The 25,352-nt window shown below is 44.9% G+C and overlaps 1 protein-coding gene across 2 annotated transcripts in view; it reads right to left on the reverse strand.

The window, feature by feature from the left end:
• LOC139537766 (serine/threonine-protein kinase 32A-like) overlaps positions 1 to 25,352 on the reverse strand; it is a 70,969-nt gene that overhangs the window by 39,479 nt on the left and 6,138 nt on the right. For both annotated transcript variants that reach the window (XM_071339517.1, XM_071339518.1), the window contains exons 3-5: positions 22,160 to 22,215; positions 20,500 to 20,651; positions 5,887 to 6,060 (exon numbers count right to left, since the gene is read on the reverse strand). In XM_071339517.1, the coding sequence (XP_071195618.1) occupies positions 5,887 to 6,060; positions 20,500 to 20,651; positions 22,160 to 22,215 (382 nt within the window). The remainder of the gene's footprint in view (positions 1 to 5,886; positions 6,061 to 20,499; positions 20,652 to 22,159; positions 22,216 to 25,352) is intronic.

Here is a 25,352-nt window from a genome sequence, read left to right on the forward strand (position 1 = left end):
CTCATCAGAGTGTAAAGGAAAGATCTACACTCACAAAAACCAAACCAGGCTGAAAAGACAGCGACAACGCTCTCCAAGAGTATCAGAACAACAGACATCCACATGATGCAACAGGCGTAGAAAAATTACATTTGGATATGCAACAAAATGATTTGGAGAAATTCAGAGAACAGATACACACTCCCCCCATGTGAACACCTCCCTGGTGAGATCAGCCAGGGGTGTTGGAAATAAACGCGAGAGAACAGCTGTGGCTTACTATGCTTCATTTGATAGCAATCTGAATAAACACAGAGCCAGCCTTGAAAGACATTCTACATGGAATGACTTACAAAAGAGATAGTGAGACTGGACTCAAATGTGATTACGCATTCAGTGCTGTTGCCTTTAGGTGCAGAATTGAGGCTTCACAATCACATTTGTCCCTCTGACTGTATCTTTCCTCTAAACATAGCCTGGATGTGTCTGTAGCTTCACTGTGAGAGCCAGAGGGCATCTCTACAGCTCGTCTGCCTCTGTGTAAAGCAGGAGGCGGCTCTTTCTCTCCCAGAGCTCACAGCACAGCCTTGTTCATAGCCATGCTCTACTTTCACAGTCTGTTGAATGGAGAGGAGCACTGCAACACCATATAACTGTGGCTAATAATTCAAACTGAGAACATAAAAACAATAGATAGCTCCAGTCTCTGTGGCAGCAGTCTCTGTGGCAGCAGTCTCTGTGGCAGCAGTCTCTGTGGCAGCAGTCTCTGTGGCAGCAGTCTCTATGGCACTTCTGTTTTTAGTTTAGAAGCTCCACAGCAAGTAAACATCTAACCTTTTTCCAGACGCAATATGATTTCTGATGTCTAAACAGATCATTTCCCAGCTATCACATTCTGAGAACCATATATTTACTGAGCTCCAGAAGAAGAAAAAAAGGCTACCCACTGTCCTAGTCTGAAGCAATGGACAACCGGGTGCATACTCCAAAATCTGTCAAATGCTATCTTATCTCATGTAATGACATAATCTGTAATCTTTGTGCAACACACCCCGAAACCAAGCATCTACTCTACATCACCATCTCCACACTATAGTTAGTTATGGGAGACTGAGGTTCCATCATGTTCTATAGACCACTACTCAACAACCCAACAGGAAGATACTTCAGTACGAAATTAGAAATCCTATTGATAAGTTAAAATAATTTGGTCACAAAGACTGTGTTTACACAGGCAGCCCAATTCTGATATTTTTTCCACTCATTGGTCTTTTGACCAATCACATCAGATCTTTCCACATTAGATCTTTTCAGAGCTGATCTGATTGGTCAAATGACAACTTAGTGAAGAAAATATCAGAATTGGTCTCCCTGTGTAAACACAACCTAAGTGAACTGAGAAACACCTGAAGGGGACAGGGCTCACATAATGTGTTTCTCAGTTCACTTATTGTAGGTTGCGTTTACACAGGTAGACCAATTCTGAGATTTTTTTTTCACTAAGTGGTCTTTTGACCAATCACTGTTGATCAAAGTGCAGAAGCTACAGAAATGAGTGATCAATAACGCCACAGCTCCACCACTTCCCTTCCTACAGGTCCTGGCCTGTGGTGATAATGCTTCCGGCTTCAGTCACATCTATACTGCTCCCCACGTCCACCCTTTTTAATACCACTTGCTTGTCTTCCCCTCTGATTCCAACCATCTAAATGAAGCTGCTGTGGGGACTGGGGAGTGAGTCAATAACACCACAGCTCTACCACTTCCCTTCTCACACCTCACACCTCCAATCCCTTTTTCCACTTGTGTTGTTTGGAGGGGATCGTCCCTGAAGATGCCACTAATTGAGATGCGACTTAGTGTTAATAATTGAAAACCCCATGAGAAGGTACTGACAAAACAGGCCTTGGTGCTTTGCTACCCTGATGACAATAGAGGCACAGTACTCCCTGTATCTATTGTGAAAAGGTAAAACTGGTCTTGGGGTAATTCATATTATTCTGTAGGTAAATCTGTGACATTCCATTTAGTATGATATATTACAGTATGTTTGGTTACATAATGAATGGAATAGCGGTTGTACAATATCATATGAATTATAGGACGTATAGTATCATGTATCTTACTCGGTCGTACAATAGCATACGAATTGGATGATGGTCCTTATCTTGGTGGATGTATAGTATTATACGTCGTTCTCTGAGACCAGGTGGCTTATTGCGCAGTAACAACGAAGGAGAATTATGGGGAGAATTTACATTGCCGTTTACGGAAACTATAACGACAAAAGTTAGGATAATTTATGTAGCAGGTTAAGTGAAATGGGTTAAATTTAGAATACGGGTTAGCTGAAATGCTACAGTTGTCACCGACGAGACTCGAACAAGTAACTTTTGGATTGCTAGAAGGTCGGGATTACGCATACCCATCCTCCCCGACCAACCTCCCTACTTTCGTTTCCGTCTAGCAGGGATGGGCAACTTTGAAGGGGGTGGGGCAACCTTCCAAGCAAAACATTTTAGTTGTCACGACCGTCGTCTAGGTGGAAATGACCGGACCAAGGTGCAGCGAGGTGAACGTACATTTTCCTTTATTTATGTAAATGTCGCCAACAAAACAAGAAACAAAGAAACGACCGTGAAGCTTACTAGGGCTATAGTGTCACTAACAAAAAATAACTACCCACAAAATACAAAGGAAAAAAGGCTGCCTAAGTATGATTCCCAATCAGAGACAACGATAGACCAGCTGTCTATCGTTGTCTCTGATTGGGAATCATACTTAGGCAGCCTTTTTTCCTTTGTATTTTGTGGGTAGTTATTTTTTGTTAGTGACACTATAGTGACACTATAGCCCTATGATTCCCAATCAGAGACAACGATAGACAGCTGTCCCTGATTGAGAACCATACCCGGCCAAAACATAGAAATATAACACATAGAATGCCCACCCTAATCACACCCTGGCCTATCCAAAATAGAGACTAAAACCCTCTCTATGGCCAGGGCATGACAGTAGTGGCCTACTTCTTGACAGCAGAGAGAAAAAATTGAAGTTTTGGAGTTCATTTCCTGTAATTCCACACATTTTGTCATGGGGCAGAGAGAAAATACTGCAGTGTTAAAGCAAGTTTGCTGCAAAGCTAAACATTTTGACATGGGGCAGAGAAAATATTTAAAAATTGTATAATTCATTTCATGCAATTCTACTCACATTGCCATGGGACGGAGAGAAAAATTTGCAGTTTTAATAGGCCATTTCCTGTAATTCTGCACATTGTGCCATAGGGTGGAGAGAAATGTTTGCAATTTTATAACAAAAATTCATGCAATTCTTGTCACATGGGATGACGCTGGAGGGACGAAGCAGGTGCAGTCAAACATTTAATATGGAACATGGAACGAGACAGGAACAGCGTCAGCACAAGGGTAACAAAGACAAAAAACTATTAATGCAGCAGCGGGGAACAAAGCAAGGGAACTGACAAATATAGGGGAGGAAATAAACAGATGAGTGAGTCCAGGTGAGTCCAATATCGCTAGTGCGTGTGACGAGGGAAGGCAGGTGTGCTCAGTGGATGGAAGGTGTACGTGATGCAGGGCAACCTGGCACCGTCAAGCGCCAGGGGGGGAAGAGCGGGAGCAGATGTAACAGTATACCCCCCTCTTGGGGCACCAGTTGGGCAAGCCAGTTGGGGCATGGGAGCCCAACGAACCGGCAGGAGCGTGAGAGCCTGGCGAGCCGGCTGAGGCATGGAAGCCAGACAATCCGACTGAGACAAGACGCCTGTCGATCCTGCTGCAGCGAGGGAGCCCGATGATCCGGTGGAGAGTGACGTGGGATGGGAAGCCGCCGAGCCAACCGAGGCAAGGAAACCTCTCGAGCCAGCCAGGGCGTGAAAGCCCGACGGGCTTGCTTAGGCACCCCCTAAGACCCCTTTCGGCCTTTTTTGGGAAATTGATCCGCGTTGGACGCCAGTTGCCCATCCCTGGTCTAAAGTAACTAGACTAGACCATTAGTAGGGGTTATATGTCTTGAAGGTGCTCAGAAATACGTAAAATATGTTTCGTTTGGCTCTGAGGACAGGCTGTATCAGTGTATGATTGCAATGTCGTCATCATCATTGTCATTATGAATCATCAGTCATGAGTCATAGGATTCTGTATACTGGATAGAGATTCTGCTCAAGGCCAGGGTATCATCAGCAGATACATGCACAAACATACACACACCCGCACGCACGCACACACCAACAACACAAGTGCACACACACTGAATATGTGCACCCACTCAGAGTGCTACAGTGATCACACAGCCTCCCAATCAAATGATCTATTAAATTTACATACAGATGAGATGAACATTTGAATACCAGCCTCTTCCTTTCCCCGTAATAAATGCAGATTGAAAGCGGTTGATTTAATCTAAACATCCCCCAAACACCTGCTTATCTATGGGGATGTTTTTTTGTTGGAATGGAATGACAGAAATATAAAATATTCCCATTGAATCGATTAATGAGGAATGTATTGAGAAATGACAAATCCGATCTACAGGTAACTGGCAAAATAAAGGAAACACTTGAGTAAATGAGGGATACAAAGTGTATTGAAAGCAGCTGCTTCCACACAGGTGTGGTTCCTAAGTTAATTAAGAAATTAAGATCCCATCATGCTTAGGGTCATGCATAAAAACGCCCAGTTGCCCACTATTTTGGCTACCATGGGTAGAAGAAGAGATCTCAGTGACTTTGAAAGAGGGGTCTCAAATGTGCATTGTGGGTTTAAAGGGTGTGTGTGTGTCACTGGAGGTAGGTGGCACTTTAATTGGGGAGGACTGGCACGTGGTAATGGCTGGAGATTAATAAGTGGAAAGGTATCAACAACATCAAAAACATGGTTTCCATTCACTCCTTTCCAGCCATTATTATGAGCCGTCCTCCCCTCAGCAGCCTCCACTGGTGTGTGTGTATGTCTCAGTCACCAGATCTCAACCCAACTGAACACTTATAGGAGACAGCATTTTCCACCTCCATCAACAAAACACCAAATTATGGAATTTCTTATGGAACAATGGTGTCCCATCCCTCCAGTAGAGTTCAAGACACTTGTAGAATCTATGCCAAGGCTCATTGAAGCTGTTCTGGTGGCTTGTGGTGGCCCAACGCCCTATTAAGACACTATGTTGGTGTTTCCTTTATTTTGGCAGTTACCTGCATTTGCTCACAGCGGTTTCAGCATGGATAGATAGAAAAGCAGTAAGTCCTCCTACTAAATGATGTCATTTGTTATCCTGCATGTAATTAATTAGCACTCTGGAACCCTGAAGCCTCCCATTTGTCCAGGTCTGAAAAGGCCTTTCTCCATAATTATCATGCTGTTGCTCTGCACAGAGGTGGAGGGCGATCATCCAACCTGGGGAAGGTCTCCGCCTGGCATGTGTGTGGCGTGTTACGTGTATCTTGACTTATCATCAAGTCAACCCCTCTCTCTCTCCAGGCTGATCTGATCTGTGTGTGGTGGCTCACACCAAAGTACAATCAAAGGTCTTTCAGGTCAGTCCAATTTGTCACAATGAATGACAGGATAGTCAAATTCTTTGACAGTTACGTAAAATAATTTGAGTGATGCTTTTGGGTGGTAGCCGTCTCTGTATGTTGGCTTGTTGACAGTGCATGTCTGAAGCTTTGGCATGGCAGCACATACTTGTGTGCATTCCAACAGTGAATAAGGTATCTATGTTTCTGGGCCTATAGATGGAGATTGAACATTGAAGGGCCATTGGAGGAGAGTACGTCCTCTAAGGGCTGTGGCAACTGTGAGTACCGGTCAGCTCTGATCTGTCTCTCTTAGCTGTGGATGACAATGACGTGATGATGAAGATGAGGGAGGTTTCTCTCTCACTCACCTGTGGATGATGCGTTTGCTGCGGAGGTAGCCCAGCGCCAGGGCGATCTCACAGATGTACAGCTTGACAGTGTTCTCTGAGAAGTGAACATTCTGCTGGAGGTGATAGCGTAGGTCTCCTCCCAGCAACAGGTCCACTACCATGAACATGTCCTCCTCGTCTTGGAATGAGTACCTACAGGAGAGGAGGGGGAGGGAGGAGGGGGAGGGGTGGGAGGTGGTGGAGGGCATGGATAAGGAAGAGGTGGAGGAGGAGGGAGAGGAGGAGGTGGTTGAGAAGTAAGAGGTGGAGGAGGAGGTTGTGGGGGAGGAGGAGGAGGAGGAGGAGGAGGAGGAGGAGGAGGGGGAGGGGGAGGAGGAGAAGGTTAAAAGGATGTGGAGGAGGAGGAGGTTGTGGAGGAGGAGGAGGAGGAGGAGGGGGAGGGGGAGGAGGTTAAAAGGATGTGGAGGAGGAGGAGGACGTTGTGGAGGAGGAGGAGGTTTAAAGGATGTGGAGGAGGAGGAGGTTGTGGAGGAGGAGGAGGAGGAGGAGGGGGAGGGGGAGAAGGTTAAAAGGATGTGGAGGAGGAGGAGGAGGTTGTGGAGGAGGAGGAGGAGGAGGAGGAGGAGGAGGAGGGGGGGGGGAGGAGAAGGTTAAAAGGATGTGGAGGAGGAGGAGGTTGTGGAGGAGGAGGAGGAGGATGAGGGGGAGGGGGAGGAGGTTAAAAGGATGTGGAGGAGGAGGAGGAGGTTGTGGAGGAGGAGGAGGGGGAGGGGGAGGAGGAAGAGGTTTAAAGGATGTGGAGGAGGAGGAGGAGGAGGAGGAGGAGGTTGTGGAGGAGGAGGAGGACGGGGAGGGGGAGGAGGTTAAAAAGGATGTGGAGGAGGTGAAGTAAGATATGGAAGTTGTGGAGGAGGAGGAGGAGGAGGAGGAGGAGGAGGAGGAGGAGGAGGAGGTGAAAGAGAAAATAAGAAGAAAATTGTCAGCCTATGACATAGCATTATATTTATTCAACACAATTACCTTGGTTGCCAATATCCAAGAGGTGAAGGAGTTCTATTCACATTCAGTGTGAGGCTTGTAATGAAAGAGGAGAGTGAAAGTTTCTCAGTCAACCATCACAAAGGTCTTCAAGGCTCACAGATGGCAAAAGAATATAGCTTATGAAACATACAGTGCCGGCGGGCTTACACCACTCATTATTCTAGGCACAAATTAATTCCCAGAAAAGGCAATTCATTAGTGGCTAGCGATGGAAACACCACTTCAACACACTCTGGTTGGTCCGTTCCATCCAAAGTAAAAGGCCTGTCAGGTGTGTGCAGTCTGAGCCCATCCACTCATCCATCCATCCATTCATCCATCCATCCATCCATCCATCCATCCATCCATCCTTCCACCCACCCATCCACCATCCATCTTTCCACCCACCCACACATCAGCACCGAGCCCATTCCACTCCCATTTGAGAAGCCATTCCACCATTCTCCATTGATGGTACATGACGGGACTCCCACTGGGATCTGTACTTTCTAATGAGTCTATGGCATTGTAAAATAATTAGAGTGAAAACTATTTCACTCAAGCCTTCTCTTGCTTACCTAGCCTTGAGCATTCCTCCAAGAAAATATACACAGACCAGACGCAACTTTACAACATTTTATTCCTCACATGCTTCGTAAACAACAGGTGTGGACTAACATTGAAATGCTTACTTACTTCCCAACAATGCAGAGAGAAAGAAAATAGAGCAATAATAGAAAAGTAAAACATGTAATAATACAAGTAATAATTGATACACAATGTGTAATGATAACTAGGCTATATACAAGGGGTACCAGTACCAAGTCAATTAGTAGTAATAACTAGGCTATATACTAGAGGTAGCAGTACCGAGTCGATGTGCAGGGGTACGAGGTAATCGAGGTAGATATGTAAATATAACTAGGAATTAAGTGAAAGACTGTAAACAGTAGCAGCAGCGTATGTGATGAGACAAAAAAGTTTGTGCACAAAGGGTCAATGTAGATAGTCTGTGTAGCTATTATTGTTAACTATTTAACTAACTATTTAGCAGTCTCATGGCTTTGGGTAGAAGCTGTTCATTGTCAGAATTATGACATGGCTTGTCAGCCTCCGGAGGGGGAAGAGGCATTGTCGTGTTGTCGGTGATCAGGCCTACCACTGTTGTGTTGTCGGTGATCAGGCCTACCTACCACTGTCGTGTTGTCGGTGATCAGGCCTACCACTGTCGTGTTGTCGGTGATCAGGCCTACCACTGTCGTGTTGTCGGTGATCAGGCCTACCTACCACTGTCGTGTTGTCAGTGATCAGGCCTACCACTGTCGTGTTGTCGGTGATCAGGCCTACCACTGTCGTGTTGTCGGTGATCAGGCCTACCACTGTCGTGTTGTCGGTGATCAGGCCTACCACTGTTGTGTTGTCGGTGATCAGGCCTACCACTGTCGTGTTGTCGGTGATCAGGCCTACCACTGTCGTGTTGTCGGTGATCAGGCCTACCTACCACTGTCGTGTTGTCAGTGATCAGGCCTACCACTGTCGTGTTGTCGGTGATCAGGCCTACCACTGTCGTGTTGTCGGTGATCAGGTCTACCACTGTCGTGTTGTCGGTGATCAGGTCTACCACTGTCGTGTTGTCGGTGATCAGGCCTACCACTGTCGTGTTGTCGGTGATCAGGCCTACCTACCACTGTCGTGTTGTCGGTGATCAGGCCTACCACTGTCGTGTTGTCGGTGATCAGGCCTACCACTGTCGTGTTGTCGGTGATCAGTCCTACCACTGTTGTGTTGTCGGTGATCAGGCCTACCACTGTCGTGTTGTCAGTGATCAGGCCTACCACTGTCGTGTTGTCGGTGATCAGGCCTACCACTGTCGTGTTGTCGGTGATCAGGCCTACCACTGTCGTGTTGTCGGTGATCAGGCCTACCACTGTTGTGTTGTCGGTGATCAGGCCTACCACTGTCGTGTTGTCGGTGATCAGGCCTACCACTGTCGTGTTGTCGGTGATCAGGCCTACCTACCACTGTCGTGTTGTCAGTGATCAGGCCTACCACTGTCGTGTTGTCGGTGATCAGGCCTACCACTGTCGTGTTGTCGGTGATCAGGTCTACCACTGTCGTGTTGTCGGTGATCAGGTCTACCACTGTCGTGTTGTCGGTGATCAGGCCTACCTACCACTGTCGTGTTGTCGGTGATCAGGCCTACCACTGTCGTGTTGTCGGTGATCAGGCCTACCACTGTCGTGTTGTCGGTGATCAGTCCTACCACTGTTGTGTTGTCGGTGATCAGGCCTACCACTGTTGTGTTGTCGGTGATCAGGCCTACCACTGTTGTGTTGTCGGTGATCAGGCCTACCACTGTCGTGTTGTCGGTGATCAGGTCTACCTACCACTGTCGTGTTGTCGGTGATCAGGCCTACCACTGTCGTGTTGTCGGTGATCAGGCCTACCACTGTCGTGTTGTCGGTGATCAGGCCTACCACTGTCGTGTTGTCGGTGATCAGGTCTACCTACCACTGTCGTGTTGTCAGTGATCAGGCCTACCACTGTCGTGTTGTCGGTGGTCAGGCCTACCACTGTCGTGTTGTCGGTGATCAGGCCTACCACTGTCGTGTTGTCAGTGATCAGGCCTACCACTGTCGTGTTGTCGGTGATCAGGCCTACCTACCACTGTCGTGTTGTCAGTGATCAGGCCTACCACTGTCGTGTTGTCGGTGATCAGGCCTACCTACCACTGTCGTCTTGTCGGTGATCAGGCCTACCACTGTCGTGTTGTCGGTGATCAGGCCTACCACTGTCGTGTTGTCGGCAAACTTAATGACGGTATCAGAGTTGTGTGTGGCCATGCAGTCGTGGGTGAACAGAGAGTACTGGAGGTGACTAAGCACACACTCCTGAGGTGCCCCTGTTTTGAGGGTCAGCGTGACAGATGTGTTGTTGCCTACCCTCACCCTCACCGCCAATAGGCCGTTTGGTTCTAGAGAAGTTTCCTACCTAAAGGTTCTGAGTTCAGTGCAGTAATCTACTTTAGCAATCCATACATTCTACTGTTACATGTCAAAGAAAGTGAACGGTGTATTTGTGCATCCAAGCCTTCGCTTTCTCCATGAATAAGACCAATCATGGGCTGGCATTCAACTAAACAGTAGTGAGGTTGTCTGCGGACGACCTTCCTCCCCCAAGGCCCCACTTCAATTAAAGGGAGGTGGTGCTTTATCCTGTGAATGGGGATTGATTGAACAGACTCCAGCGTGTCTACATACGACTCAGTTGATGCTGAGGCAACTTGAAGCATAATTGACTTTAGGGCCGTAAAGGGTATCTGTAAACCCCCTAGCCAACCCTTAGTGCAGGATGGAAGGGGGCTTGTTGCAGTTGAAGGACAACATGTCAATGACTTCAGAACCAGAGAGGGTATCTGTAAAAAATAAAACTTCCCACCCTAATTGATTTGATTTGATTTAAGTGCAGCACGGAGGGGGGTTTGCTTCCTTCCGAGAAAAGTCAAGTCCCTGTCCTCTCCACAGAGGCTCAGGTAGAATGACTTTGTCGGTGTCTGGTCTGTCACAGTTTTGTATAGACATTACAGAGCTGCAGATTGGCTGTCTGACATCATTCCCTCAGGGGGCACTGCTATAGTGTATTTCTACTCTAAGATGCAGAGATTTTTGAAAGAAAGGCTCAGCGAAGTGATTTGCCAGCGAAGCCTTGTGCCTTGTGGGGAAGGAAGGGGTGTAAATTCAGCGGAGAGCATCAGAAAAATCTGCACAATAGAGCAGATTAATGGCCTCCTCTCCTGACAAACATATTTTTAGAAACGAGAAAAGGAAAGAAGGTGCCGCCCACTAATCAGTGTATGATGCGTCTGAATGGCCAGGAGAGTCCTGTTCCCCATATATCACACAGACAGACAGAGGAGAATAAGTTAGGCCCAAAGACGACAGTGTCACAGTGGGGGTGGGGCCTCTGCAAATCTGCACTTTAAAACTTCAAGAGATCCATTGTGAGATGTAGAAGTACCTCTGAAGAGACAGTCTAGTATTTTGGGGAGCTATGGGATAGTTTGACTGAGCCACCGAGGGAAGCCGAAGCGCCTGAGATGAGATCAAACACATGTAACATCACATTAACATCACATCTACTCTCTCTCACCGACAGCTTGTCATACGACTCCACGGATCTTCCCATGGGTGACTGTAGGCAAGAGTGGACTAGTTCAACATGTTGGACAAAGGTCTGAGAATGCTCCTGTCCTGCTAAAGATTACAAAGAAACAAAGCCATGTGGCAGAATAATCACATGGATGTCTTCTTGTCAATGTTTCAAATTACCCGCAGAGAAGCAGACTATGATGGAACCACAGAAGTGATTGCCACACAGAGAGAGAAAGAGAGAGAGAGAAAGAGAGAGAGAGAAAGAGAGAGAGAGAAAGAGAGAGAGAGAGAGAGAGAGAGAGAGAGAGAGAGAGAGAGAGAGAGAAAGAAAGAGAGAGAGAGAGAGAGAGAGAGAGAGAGAGAGAGAGAGAGAGAGAGAGAGAGAGAGAGAGAGAGAGAGAGAGAGAGAGAGAGAGAGAGAGAGAGAGAGACAATTGGTAAATTACATTGAAATGTTTCCATTAGAGTTCCAATACGTGAAGCAACCCTTTTGTTATTTTGAAAAGGGGGAAAAACATGATCATTTTTTTTGTAATTTGGTATCCCCATCAGGCACTCACTACCACCTGGTTATTATCTTCAACCAGCCTGGGATTCTGATTCGTTTTCTTGGCATGGACGCTCCCTTCCCAGGTCAGTTCATTCTGCCTCACATGCAGTTCGATGTAACCAGAAAATGCCCTTCAGGCCAATTTAGGACCAGAACATCTCACAGTAAGCTATTTGTGGGGTGGAATCCCCTACAGAGAAAAGTAATGGACTTTGGACCAGAGGGTTCTAATTAATGTTTGTCCCGAAAAAGGGGTCTTTGATAACGCATATACAGTAGGTGCAGATGTTGGTTTCTGTATTGAAAAGGTAGCCCATAATGCACAACATGATTTCTGTATTCTGTTACAGGAAATTGATTATAATTGATCTTTAATTGTTTCCCATATTGTAACGGTTGTCATAATCTTCCTCCTCCTCGGACGAGGAGAGGCGAGACGGATCGGACCAATACGCAGAGTGGGTAGTGCTCATGATAATTTATTAAATCGAAACTGAACACTAACATGAAACAAAATAACAGAATGAATACAACCGACAACAGTCCCGTGTGGCACGAATACAAACACGGAAACAAACACCCACAACACACACGTGAAACCCAGGCTGCCTAAGTATGATTCTCAATCAGGGACAACGATTGACAGCTGCCTCTGATTGAGAATCATACCCGGCCGAACACAAACATCCCAACATAGAAAATCACACATAGACAAACCCACCCAACTCACGCCCTGACCAACTAAATAAATACAAGACAAAAGAAAACAGGTCAGGAACGTGACACATATGGTGTCTATAATTGCCTCAAATTCAATTAAAATATTCCAACGGCATAACACTGGCTTACAATATAGTGTACATACTATGACAGAAAATATACTTTGACAGAAAATACATGCCTTGAATCAATAACAGAAAGTCTATTAAATGGCTTATAGCTCTGCTCAACTTAAAGTCAACACATAACCACTGTGCTGATTGAAATACCGGAACAACTTCAGGTACAAAATCATCCACTTACACAGTCAGACGCACACACGCACGGCGCACCCACACCCACTTACACAGTCAGACGCACACACGCACGGCGCACCCACACCCACTTACACACAACCAGAACTAAAGCCTTCTCAGAAGTAGCTGACTAAAGCCTGGCTCTGCAGAACAGATGACTGACAGTTCCCATCAGCCAGAAGCTAATGCTCCCTCAGCTGCTGTAGAGAGGCCAGGCCATGGTGTGCAGTAAAGGGATTCTGGGTCGTATGGTATGCAAGGTACAGCAGATTGTTGACTAGAGAACCCACTGGGAAAAAACTGCTTGAATCAACGTTCTTTCCACGTCTTTTCAACCTCAAAATTGAATGTGATTAAGTTGAATCAACGTGGAAAACTGATTGGATTTCATCACCGTCAGGGAATTAACCTAAATCCAATGACATGGTGAAATGTTTTGTTCATTTCAAGTTGAATTCACATTAGTTGACAACTCAATAAAATGTAAATCAACTGATGTCTGTGCCCAGTGGGAAACTACATGTCATGTATGGCAGTAAGACTAATAATAGGCTTGTTTACTGTATGCAGGTGACCTTCCTGGTTAAGTAAAGGACAAAGAGTGGAGAACCGTGGTTGACACATTAAGACAACTACAAAATAAGCACGTCGAATAAAAGACGCAAGACATGTCACTACTTCACTGATGCCAATGAACATTCTTGGCTACACACTTCATTCACTTCAACGCGTTGTTCATCTTCATTGTAGATTCAATGAAGGAATTCCTGACTTGTGATGCTCGCCACAGGATGTGCAGTGAGAGAGAGAATTCACCTTCAATAACAACATCTCTTCCATCAGTGTCTCTGCTCCAGACAGTTTCAGTGACTGCAACAGCTCAGGAGTTAATCCAGCGCCGCCAGCTTAATGATAATAACATTATATGCCATTTAGTAGAGACTTTTATCTGAAGTGACTTACAGTCATGTAGGCTTATATTTTATGGGTGGGCCAGGAACCGAACCTGCGATCTTGGCGTTACAGGCGCCATTCTCTACCAACTGAGCCATACAGGACCAAAAAAAGCCTGTCCGTCTTTGAGTAGGCTACTTCTGTGTCATCCATAGTAAAAATACATGCTGGTCTTGGCAAAGTTTACTGGCTCAAATAGCTGACCAATCAGCCTGTTACCAACCCTTAGTAAACTTTTGGAAAGAATTGTGTTTGACCAGATACAATGCTATTTTACAGTAAACAAATTGACAAAAGACTTTCAGCTCGCTTATAGGGAAGGACATTCAACAAGCCCTTACACTAATGACTGATGATTGGCTGAGAGAAAGTGATGATAAAAAGACTGTGGGGGCTGTTTAGTGGCGACCCGTCATTCAGGGCAGGTGGGGCTTTTGAGCCCAACATTTTTAGCAAAAACAAAATAAATAAATAAAACATTGGGGGGGCTTGCCTGTTTTGCATGTTATTTTGGCATTAATACAAGTCACATATAAGTTTGCTAACAATGTAAAAAAAAATATATATCATTGAGTTAATAAAGCTGCATACAAACATGGTCTCTTTTTTGTTTTCTTGAGTAAGGCAGCGCCAAAATGTAGGGTGTTTCAGCCTAGCTCAGTGCTTTCTGTAGTGGCGGGGCAGCCAGCGGAAAATACGGAACGTTGCGTTGTGATTGTCTCAGTGTTCTGTCACTCATGGGGAAAATACGTCACTGTCTAAGGGAAGGCCTCGAAAATTCGAGCTCCTTGGGTGCTGACATAGAGTTACATTAGAAGTGCCCATCCAAGAAGGTTCAAGGTCATTGACCACAGATGAAATGACGTTAAATCACGTGATATGTACAGCAGCTTTGATTGGACTGATCATGTCAACATCATACTTTCAAAATATTAGCTAGCACGCTAGACAAGCAGTCATCTTCATGAATCAAGTCGACTGGCAAATCCTTTTCAATGCTTGTCATATAAAGGTAAATAACGAAGAGAAATGATCGATAAAACATATCGGTGCTCATCGGCCATTGGACATACTGTAAACATTACACAGCAAGTTGGAAATCGCATATTCAACAATGAGTGGTTTGGAAGGAAGTGCGCACAGCACAAGGTGAGTCCAAAGAAATGTATTTTCTTTAGGCTGTTTTTAAGAAATGTAATCATTGAATAGTGTAAGAGCTTTCATTGTCTGCTTATATGGCCCCGTTATTTATCCTACAGTTCTGCCTCTTACCCGCTCGTCGTTCCCTCATGCCATAGTTAGTACATCTCAATTTTCAGTAGAAACCACATTTGTTTAAGCAAGTCAGCCATATCAGCTATGTTTTTTTAAAGGCAGTAAATGAGGCTGAATGAACTGTTTCTCTGCCAGACAAGGTTCCGCTGATAGCCAGGTGTAGCAGTGGTAAGGTGTTGGGACTGCTGTTGGGACTCTGCTGTTGGGACAGCTTTATGTAGGCCCTAACAGTTTGTGGTCACCGTTTGTCACTGTTATAGTGCAATTAATGTATTGTTTAGTGTTGTGCACAGTATTACATAGAGCCATGACTATGTGGAACTCTATTCCACATCAGGTAACTGTACTGTTTTATCTCCCATAGGGCGGCTCACCATTGGCCCTCACCATTAGGGTTTGGCCGGGGTAGGCGGTCGTTGTAAATACCAATTTGTTCTTAACTGACGTGCTTAGTTAAATAAAGGTTAAATTAAAAAAATGGATGCAAGCAGTAGAATCCGATTTAAAAAACATCTTATGGAACAGTGGAGACTGTGAAGAGACACACACACAGGTACAGACATACGCACACTCTAGCACACTTACTCTACACACATCTACATTGTAATAATGTTATACGATGTACTGTTATATCTTTTGTTTTATGTGTCACGTAAGTGCCTTAATGTGTTTGGACCCCAGGAAGAGTAGCTGCTGCCTTGGCAGGAACTATTGGGGATCCCTAACAAATATAAAAGTGAGTGCTGTGCTGCTGAGTCGGGCTCTGTCTGTCTGTCTGTCTGTCTGTCTGTCTGTCTGTCTGTCTGTCTGTCTGTCTGTCTGTCTGTCTGTCTGCCTGCCTGCCTGCCTGCCTGCCTGTCTGTCTGTCTGTCTGTCTGCCTGCCTGCCTGCCTGCCTGCCTGTCTGTCTGTCTGTCTGTCTGTCTGTCTGTCTGTCTGTCTGTCTGTCTGTCTGTCTGTCTGTCTACCTGCCTGCCTGCCTGCCTGTCTGTCTGTCTGTCTGTCTGTGTCTCTTTCTCTCTCTCTCTCTCTTTCTCTTTCTCTTTCTCTCTCTCTCTCTCTCTCTCTCTCTCTCTCTCTCTCTCTCTGTCAGTGTCTACTTCTCACCTTGACAGAGCGTGAGGATTGCCAGGTGGGGCCCATAGGGTTCTGGTCAAAAGTAGCACATTATGTAGGGATTAGGGTGCCATTTGGGATGCAAAATGTCTGTAACAGGGCACTGCCAGAAAGGGCTCCCCTTACAAATTGGCAGAAAGTGCCACAAGGGCACATCAATACAGCGCCAGTATCATAGTCTTAGTACTGTCTTGGTGTAGTAGTAATGGTAGACATGGTACTGCTTATTGGAGAATAGACTTCTATTCATTCTCTGTGGAATAAAATACATGACTACAGGACTACAGACAGGAATAGAGACTAAAGACTAAAGACAGGACTACAGGACCACAGACAGGACTACAGACATAATGACAGACATGACTACAGGACAACAGACATGACCACAGACAGGAATACAGGAATACAGGGCTACATTCAGACTGTACCCTGGACAACAGACATGACTACATGACTACTGACATGACAACAGACAGGACCACAGACAGGACCACAGACAGGACTACATGACCACAGACAGGACCACAGACAGGACCACATGGCTACAGACAGGACTACATGACTACATACGGGACTACATGACTACAGACATGACTACAGACATGCCTACAGATGGGACTACAGACATGACTACATGACTACAGACAGGAATACATGGCTACATTCAGACTGTACCCAGGACCACAGACAGGACCATAGGCAGGACTACATGACTACAGACAGGACCACAGACAGGACTACATGACTACAGACAGGACCACAGACAGGACCACATGGCTACAGACAGGACTACATGACTACAGACAGGACTACATACATGCCTACATGACTACAGACAGGACTACAGACAAGACGGCAGACAGGACTACATGACTACAGACATAACTACAGACATGAATATATGGCTACATTCAGACTGTACCCTGGACCACAGACAGGACTACATGACTACAGACATGATAACAGACATGATAACAGACAGGACGACAGACATGACTACAGACATGACTACGGGACTACATGCATGGCTACATACATGACTACAGGACTACAGACATGACTACAGACAGGAATACATGGCTACATTCAGACTGTACCCAGGACCACAGACAGGACTACATGACTACAGACATGGCTACATACATGACTACAGGACTAAAGACATGACTACAGACAGGAATACATGGCTATATTCAGACTGTACCCGGGACTACAGACATGACTACAGGACTACAGACATGGCTACATACATGACTACATGACTACATACATGACTACAGACAGGACGACAGACATGACTACAGGACTACAGACATGGCTACAGGACGACAGACAGGACTACAGGACTACAAGACAACAGACAGAGTAGACAGGACTATAGAACTACAGTCATGACTACAGACATGACTACAGATAAGACTACAGGACTACAGACAGGACTACAGACAGAGAGTAGACAGGACTACAGGACTACAGACAGGACTACAGACAGAGAGTAGACAGGACTACAGGGCTACAGACAGGACTACAGACAGAGAGTAGACAGGACTACAGGGCTACAGACAGGACTACAGACAGAGAGTAGACAGGACTACAGGGCTACATGACTACAGACAGAGAGTAGACAGGACTACGGGACTACAGACATGACTACTGGACTACAGCCTGGACTACAGACATGACTACAGATGTGACTACAGATAGAGAGTAGACAGGACTACATGACTACAGACAGAGAGTAGACATGACTACGGGACTACAGACATGACTACAGATAGAGAGTAGACAGGACTACATGACTACACGACTACAGACAGAGAGTAGACATGACTACGGGACTACAGACAGGACTACAGATAGAGAGTAGACAGGACTACATGACTACATGACTACAGACAGAGAGTAGACATGACTACGGGACTACAGACAGGACTACAGATAGAGAGTAGACAGGACTACATGACTACATGACTACAGACAGAGAGTAGACAGGACTACAGGACTACAGACAGAGAGTAGACATGACTACGGGACTACAGACAGGACTACAGATAGAGAGTAGACAGGACTACAGACATGACTACAAGACTACAGACAGAGAGTAGACAGGACTACAGGGCTTCATGACTATAGACAGAACCACAGGACTACAGACCAGACTATAGGACTACAGACAGAGAGTACACATGACTACTGGACTAAAGACAGGACTACAGACATGACTATAGGACTACAGACAGAGAGTACTCAGGACTACAGGGCTAAAGGACTACAGCCAGGACTACAGGACTACAGACATGACTACTGGACTACACACAGGATTACAGGACTACAGACATGACTACATACAGGACTACATACAGGACTACATTATTACAGACAGAGACTAGACAGGACTACAGGACTACAGACAGGACTACAGGACTAGAGGACTAGAGACATAGAGTAGACAGGACTACAGACAGGGCTACAGAACTACAGACAAGATTACAGGACTATAGACAGAGTAGACATGACTACATGACTATAGACAGGACTACTGTACCACAGACAGGACTACAGACAGGACAGCAGACAGAGAGTAGACACGGCTACAGAACTACTTTTTCATGCACGCACACACCAGATGGCACATTCATAGATTTCTAATTGCTCTGCCATTCAGGAGACGAGTCTTTGTTGTTGCTATGCTGAGTGGCCGGCATATACAAACACCTCATCTGAGAGCCAGTCACAACTGCAGTGACTGCAGGGAGGGGGGCAGGACAGGAGGAGAGGGGGAAAGGAGGAGAGGGGGAGGCTGGCTGTCGTGTCGCCTGATTGCTCTGCGAGTGCAGCAGGTAATCTCCCACACTATGACATGACCTTGAGCTCTTCACTCAGGACAATCATAACTTGACCAACTGGGCAGCTGAGTTGACCTAAGCACATCTTACAGGGACATCTTCCACCAGCTCGCTCCAAGCGTTTAAAGACCCTGCCAAAAGCATGACCTTCTTCCTGCCTGTTTTTTTATTGGATTTGTTGTCCCACACAGCAAGCATCGTTTGTTTGTCAGACGGCTCCATTCTTCTACTACGGGCCCCACCGCTGAACGTTTCTGCTTATTATCCTTCAAATAGTAATTAAAAGATTCAGTCATAGATAGTAAGTCCCTGCCAGCTGCCGATGCTGCCTGCAATAATGAAGAGATTTCCAGACAGAGGATAGAGAGAGAGAGAGAGAGAGAGAGAGAGAGAGAGAGAGAGAGAGAGAGAGAGAGAGAGAGAGAGAGAGAGAGAGAGAGAGAGAGAGAGAGAGAGAGAGAGAGAGAGAGAGAGAGAGAGAGAGAGAGAGAGAGAGAAAGAGAGGGGCATAAAATACCTGGAGTTCTTCAATGTCAAATTAGGAACTAGTCTAAACTATTTCACATTACTGTTAACAGCAAAATCCCAAATAACCGCATCTATGTTTTTACAACAGGAAGAGTCCAAAATATCAGAGTCATCTGAAGTAATTACCTCAGCTTGGGAAACTAAGGGAGGAACAATTAAAAAAAAATGAGATTAGCAGCCATTCGAGCCATTGAATGGTTGAATCCCAAACTGGACTACAGGAAGCATGGCAGTTAATCTTCTTCTTTAGCCACACTTGTCAGTCCCTCAGTCCTCCACTCCACTAGCCTCTTCTCTCATCCGAGTCCACACACAGCTAGTTTAGTGGCTGGTCTCAAGTCAGTGCCTTTCCTTTTAGACGCTAACTTCTCCAAGGTGATAAGAGCTGTATCGAGTGTCATCAGCTCCTTTTTAGGGGTCGATACTCACTGGTTTTATGAGCCTATCTCTATACAAGGCAAATGTGTGGAAGGAATGGAGCTGTTAAAACATTCAACTGGTCATAAATGTGTGGAAGGAATGGAGCTGTTAAAACATTCAACTGGTCATAAATGTGTGGAAGGAATGGAGCTGTTAAAACATTCAACTGGTCATAAATGTGTGGAAGGAATGGAGCTGTTAAAACATTCAACTGGTCATAAATGTGTGGAAGGAATGGAGCTGTTAAAACATTCAACTGGTCATAAATGTGCAGTGAATGTTTAATAGTGATTCATGGTGATTCATAGTGAGAGATCAACCAACGTAAAGACAAGATGTTTTTTGATGACTAACGTCCATATACCTTTACAATGTACTTCAATAAGCCTACACAAGGCACTACCCACAGGATTTTCAAAGACAAATAGAGATAGTCTGAGGTTTTGTTCTACTTCATTCTATTGTGTGTCCTCCTCGTTCTATACGTCAAAGTCTTGGCTGGGCAAACACAGATGTGAGATTGGCGAGCGCATTCAAGCTTCTGCCATTTTCAAGGTAAGAGTCCACTCGCTACAGATTATTTACCACAATATCCTCACAACACTTGTTCCTGACAATACCTGTTTTCTTTCACACACACACACGCACGCACGCACGCACGCACGCACGCACGCACGCACACACACACACACACACACACACACACACACACACACACACACACACACACACACACACACACAGAGACAGACTTACCAGAAGTTGACAAGGAAGGGATGCTCGAGGTTCCGCATGATCTGCATCTCCTTGAAGACATTGCGGACCTCGTTCCGTTCCACACACTTCAGTTTGTTCATGTACTTCATGGCGTACATTTTCTTTGTGTCCTTTTTCTGCACAATGCACACCTAGAGAGAACAGACAATAGCGGAGCGTTCATCATGCTATCAACTGAGTATACTGAATGTGTTTCTTACTGACCATTGCCGTGTTGTTTTACTTATATGTAAACTCAATCTGTAAGAAAGCGCATCCACAGACGGTGAAAGTTGAAAACAACTGTTCTATTGCAACTGTAACTATTCGCCAGAATTACCTGACACGTGAAAACAGTCACAACATGAAATGTCGGTACAAATTCATAATTGTCGATAGACAATTTGTTCGTTCGACATGCTGGGACCTTTTTGTGTTTGTAAAATGAATTAATCGATAAATGGCGGTGGAATACTTTTATTCGTAAATATTGATATAATAACCATCATATCTAAGTGAACTTGGAGTCATGTGATGATATGTTGTGTGGTCCTCCCACTACGACTCGGAAAACCACGTAGTTTATTAGGCTACAGATTAATTAAATTATGATGAACTTCACAGGCTGGTGAATGTGCAAGGTGACAATAAATATTGAGGGTCTGGTGACATGATGATCGGCTGCTTGGTTACCGTTTAATGAATAAAAACAATCTTGCACTTATCCATAATAATCTAATGTAGGCTAGCCTACCGTTTCTGCAAGCTGTTGGCTAGAGCCCACGTGCTAAGTTCAGAGTGTGGACATTTTTGTGACAAACCATCTGTAGAGTTGAAATTGTGATGGAAACCCAATTAACTTGTATTTTTTAATTTGGTACAAGGGAATTTAACCGCAAAAGTACTTTCTATGTGCACTACGTCATCACTCACAGCCTTTTATCCGCAACAAGTCAATTTGATGGAACACACCTCTGATGGGAAAATTGCATGTTGTTTTTGTGGACATTTTTGAATATTTACGTTAAAATCTGTCGCCAACTGGATGGAAACCTAGGTTCCCCTTGTCAAGACAAAAAAAAGATGATTTAATGTGTAGATATCTAGTTACATAATAATAGCCATTTAGCCAACCATAATAGCAGCTTCAATACAGCCTGCAACAGACTAACCATTCACCAGGACTGATACAGATGAATTGCTCTAATAATTTGTGCTGGTGGTTTACTGTACATGTATTTTCAAGACAATAAGGAAGTGTTTAAAGTGATCTAAGTGAGTGATTAGACCAGTGGTTCGCAACCTTTTTCGGTTACTGTAACACCAACTGAATTTTGCTCTGTCCAGAGTACCCCTGAAGTACCCCCTCGTGCATTTTACCAGTCAGCCAATGGTCTCATGAGTCTTCTCACCTACCCCCAGGTGTCCTAGTACCTCTGGTTTGGAACCACTGGTCTAGACCACTGGCACAGTTCATCAAGAGAGCTCTGATCAAATCCAATTACTGAACATCAACCATGCCCTTTAATTAGACTTATCTGAGATGCTAGGGCTAAATTCTGTCCTGAAACTAAATGGTGTGTGTGTGTGTTTGAATGATAAGAAGGTCACTTAGTAGGTAGCTGCTCCTTGACTCAGCAATTTACTAAAATAGACTTACCTTCCCGAAACTTCCTTTCCCGATAGCCCTTAAGATTTGGAAGTGATCGAAATGAACTGTGGAAAAAGAGGAGCATCTGCTCATTTCCATATCAGGAAACAGCATCACATTAAATCACTGTCTTGTTTCTGAATAATGAATAAAGTAGGTATGAGAATATCAAATGCCAATGAAATGACATTAAAAATTATTTACAGTCAGTGTCCTTTTTAAAAGCCCATGAGGTAGCCTTATAGACTAATATGTAAAAGGTTCTAAACAGGAAGTCAGCTGTTTCATTCAGCTCATTATAATAATGCCACAATCAGGTGCAGACAGACTGCCCCCTTGATATAAAATGAACTTGGGGAGAGAAACTAGAGGCAGTTTACATTATAGCCCAGAAGAAGACAACACGCTTTTACAAAAAAATGTAAAGACGTTGCATGTTTTCCACTGAACAAAATAAAATAAAAAGTTGACTTTCAGCACTTTCCTGCTCTGAGCCTTAAATTTACACACTCTCCAATTGGAGACAGTTGTGGCCTATTTTCACAGCCATGGTAACAGGGACAGAAGGTTATCCCTCTCTCTTTCCACCGTCTCCCTGGGTGCCGTGCAGCTGCCGCCCACTCTCTCACTCTCTGTCCCCCTTCATGTGACCTGGCCGGTGTACCCCCCCACCGAGCAGCAACACCCCACATCCCGTCGGAGCAGATGGATTGGATGTGACAGTTAATTATATGTTCTGTTAGTCATGTATCAGTGGCACTTCCCCTCTCCGCTAGTTGTGCTTCACTGTTTACCAGCCCTGCTATTAAAGAAGCACATGGGGCTTCCTCTCTGGAGTGGATATATCATAATATCCCTGGCTTCAGGCTCTGAGCCTAACTGGATGTGATGGGGGCTTAGGGTAGGACAGCTGTGGTCTGACTAGGAGGAGACAGCAGAGCAGTCATGTTAGGTGCAAAGAGGCTGCAGTGTCAGTTAGTTACTCTGTCTCTCTGTCTATATCGCTGTCTGTCTGTCTGTCTGTCTGTCTGTCTGTCTGTCTGTCTGTCTGTCTGTCTGTCTGTCTCTTTCTCTCTCTCTCCCTCACTCACCCTCTCTCTCTCTGATGTACGTGAGGCTATAGCGGAGCCTCACGTACGCTGCCGAGCAGCCATGTTTGAGGAAGGCATGTGGTTGCTGTGGCGACTGAAACAGAACCCATGGGTCCCAGTCAGCCGGAGCGTGAATAAAGCATGATCACCAAACGGGCATGTCCAGGGGACAGACAGACAGACAGACAGGGAGGACAAACAGACATGACAAACAGACAGACAGACAGGGAGGACAAGCAGACAGGACAGACAGACAGACAGACAGACAGGGAGGACAATCAGACAGACAGACAGGGAGGACAAACAGACAGCTAGGGTGGGGAGGGAGGGAGGACAGGGCACAGCTTTAGCATGATGGTTAACAGGACAAAGTAATGTCCTACCTGTAATACGTAATACACATGACATGATTTTGGTTCCAGGGACAATAGCCAACCTGAGTAATACTTTTTCAAATCCAACAATCAATGTCACATTGAATCCACCAATCAATGTCCCAGGTATTACATGACATCATCAACAGCAACATCATCAGTCCCAGACAGCTGCCGTTATATTCGACCATTATTACCACATCTCTACTGTCGAGTGATGTTTTTAAGATTACCCCAGCATTAGTCAATAAATAATCACGTACAGTAATTTACTTCTTTATTGTTGTGATCACTAACTGAATGTGTGTTTGCTGTAAACAGGAACACTTCGTTCCCATTCTTAATAGTCTCATAAAGCACTCAGTCCTTTTGATGTACTAAATCTGTCTCTCAGTCTCTCTGTCTCTGTCTTTGTTCATAATGGGTAACTTGTCCTTTCTAACAGGTCGATCGATGGCAGAAGCTCAAATAACAGGAAAGAAAACGTTGAAATAAATGTATGACCATTACTCTGGAAACGGCATAAGATAACTAACTATGTGGCTCGAGTCACAGCAAACCATGTCCAAAGTGTACGTTCTAGAAAATATTCAATTGTAGAGCTAGAAATAGTATAGTATAGTCTGTCTGTCTGTCTGTCTGTCTGTCTGTCTGTCTGTCTGTCTGTCTGTCTGTCTGTCAAAGCTGACCTACCAATAAATCAGTGGAGGCTGCTGAGGGGAGGACGGCTCATAATAATGGCTGGAACAGAGCGAAGGGAATGGTATCAAACACATAGAAACCATGTGTTTGATACCATTCCACTGATTCCACTCCAGCCATTACCAAGATCCTGTCCTCATCCTGTGCAATAAAGAATCCTATGCTTATGCTCTGTCACCTTCATTAATATGATAGAGATGAACATTACAGAACTTGTTAGTCCATTGATGAATCTCTAGTCTATACTGTGACAGTAAGTGTAATCTAGGGAGTGAAGAAGGTTAGCTGTAGAAACCGTACATCATCACAAAACACCCTCAGATGACATACACTTTATTATGTCAAATATAGAGAAAAACATAATGGCTTTAATTAAAGAGGGACCCAGTGAGAGACCTTGAATAGCTAATGTACTCGAACTCTGAAGACTCATTTGGGTTTAGCCACAGTGAATTAAATTCATCTAGAGGATATTCAAAGATGTTGAATTCCACTTACAGTAGCTAGTATACACTGAGTATACAAAACATTAAGAACACCTGTTCTTTCCATGACAGTTGAATCCAGGTGAAAGCAATGATGCCTTATTGATGTCACTTGTTAAATCCTCTTCAATCAGTGTAGATGAAAGGGAGGAAACATCTTAAATAAAAACATTTAAGCCTTGACATATTTGAGACATGGATGCATGTTTGCCATTCAAAGGATGAATGGGCAAGACAAAAGATTTAAGTGCCTTTGATTGGGGTATGGTAGTAGGTGCCAGGTGCACCAGTTTGTGTCAAGAACTGCAACTCTGCTGGGTTTTTCACACTCAACAGTTTCCCATGTGTATCAAGAATGGTCCACCACCCAAAGGACATCCATCCAACTTGACACAACTGTGGGAAGCATTGGAGTCAAAATGGGTCAACATCCCTGTGAAACATTTTCAACACCTTGTATAGTCCATGCCCTGACTAATTGAGGCTGTCTGAAAACAAAATGGGTGCAACTCAATATTAGGTAGGTTTTCCTAATATTTGTACTCAGTGT

Source organism: Salvelinus alpinus, chromosome 13 (genome assembly GCF_045679555.1).
Source record: "Salvelinus alpinus chromosome 13, SLU_Salpinus.1, whole genome shotgun sequence".
In the NCBI taxonomy this organism is placed as follows: domain Eukaryota; kingdom Metazoa; phylum Chordata; class Actinopteri; order Salmoniformes; family Salmonidae; genus Salvelinus; species Salvelinus alpinus.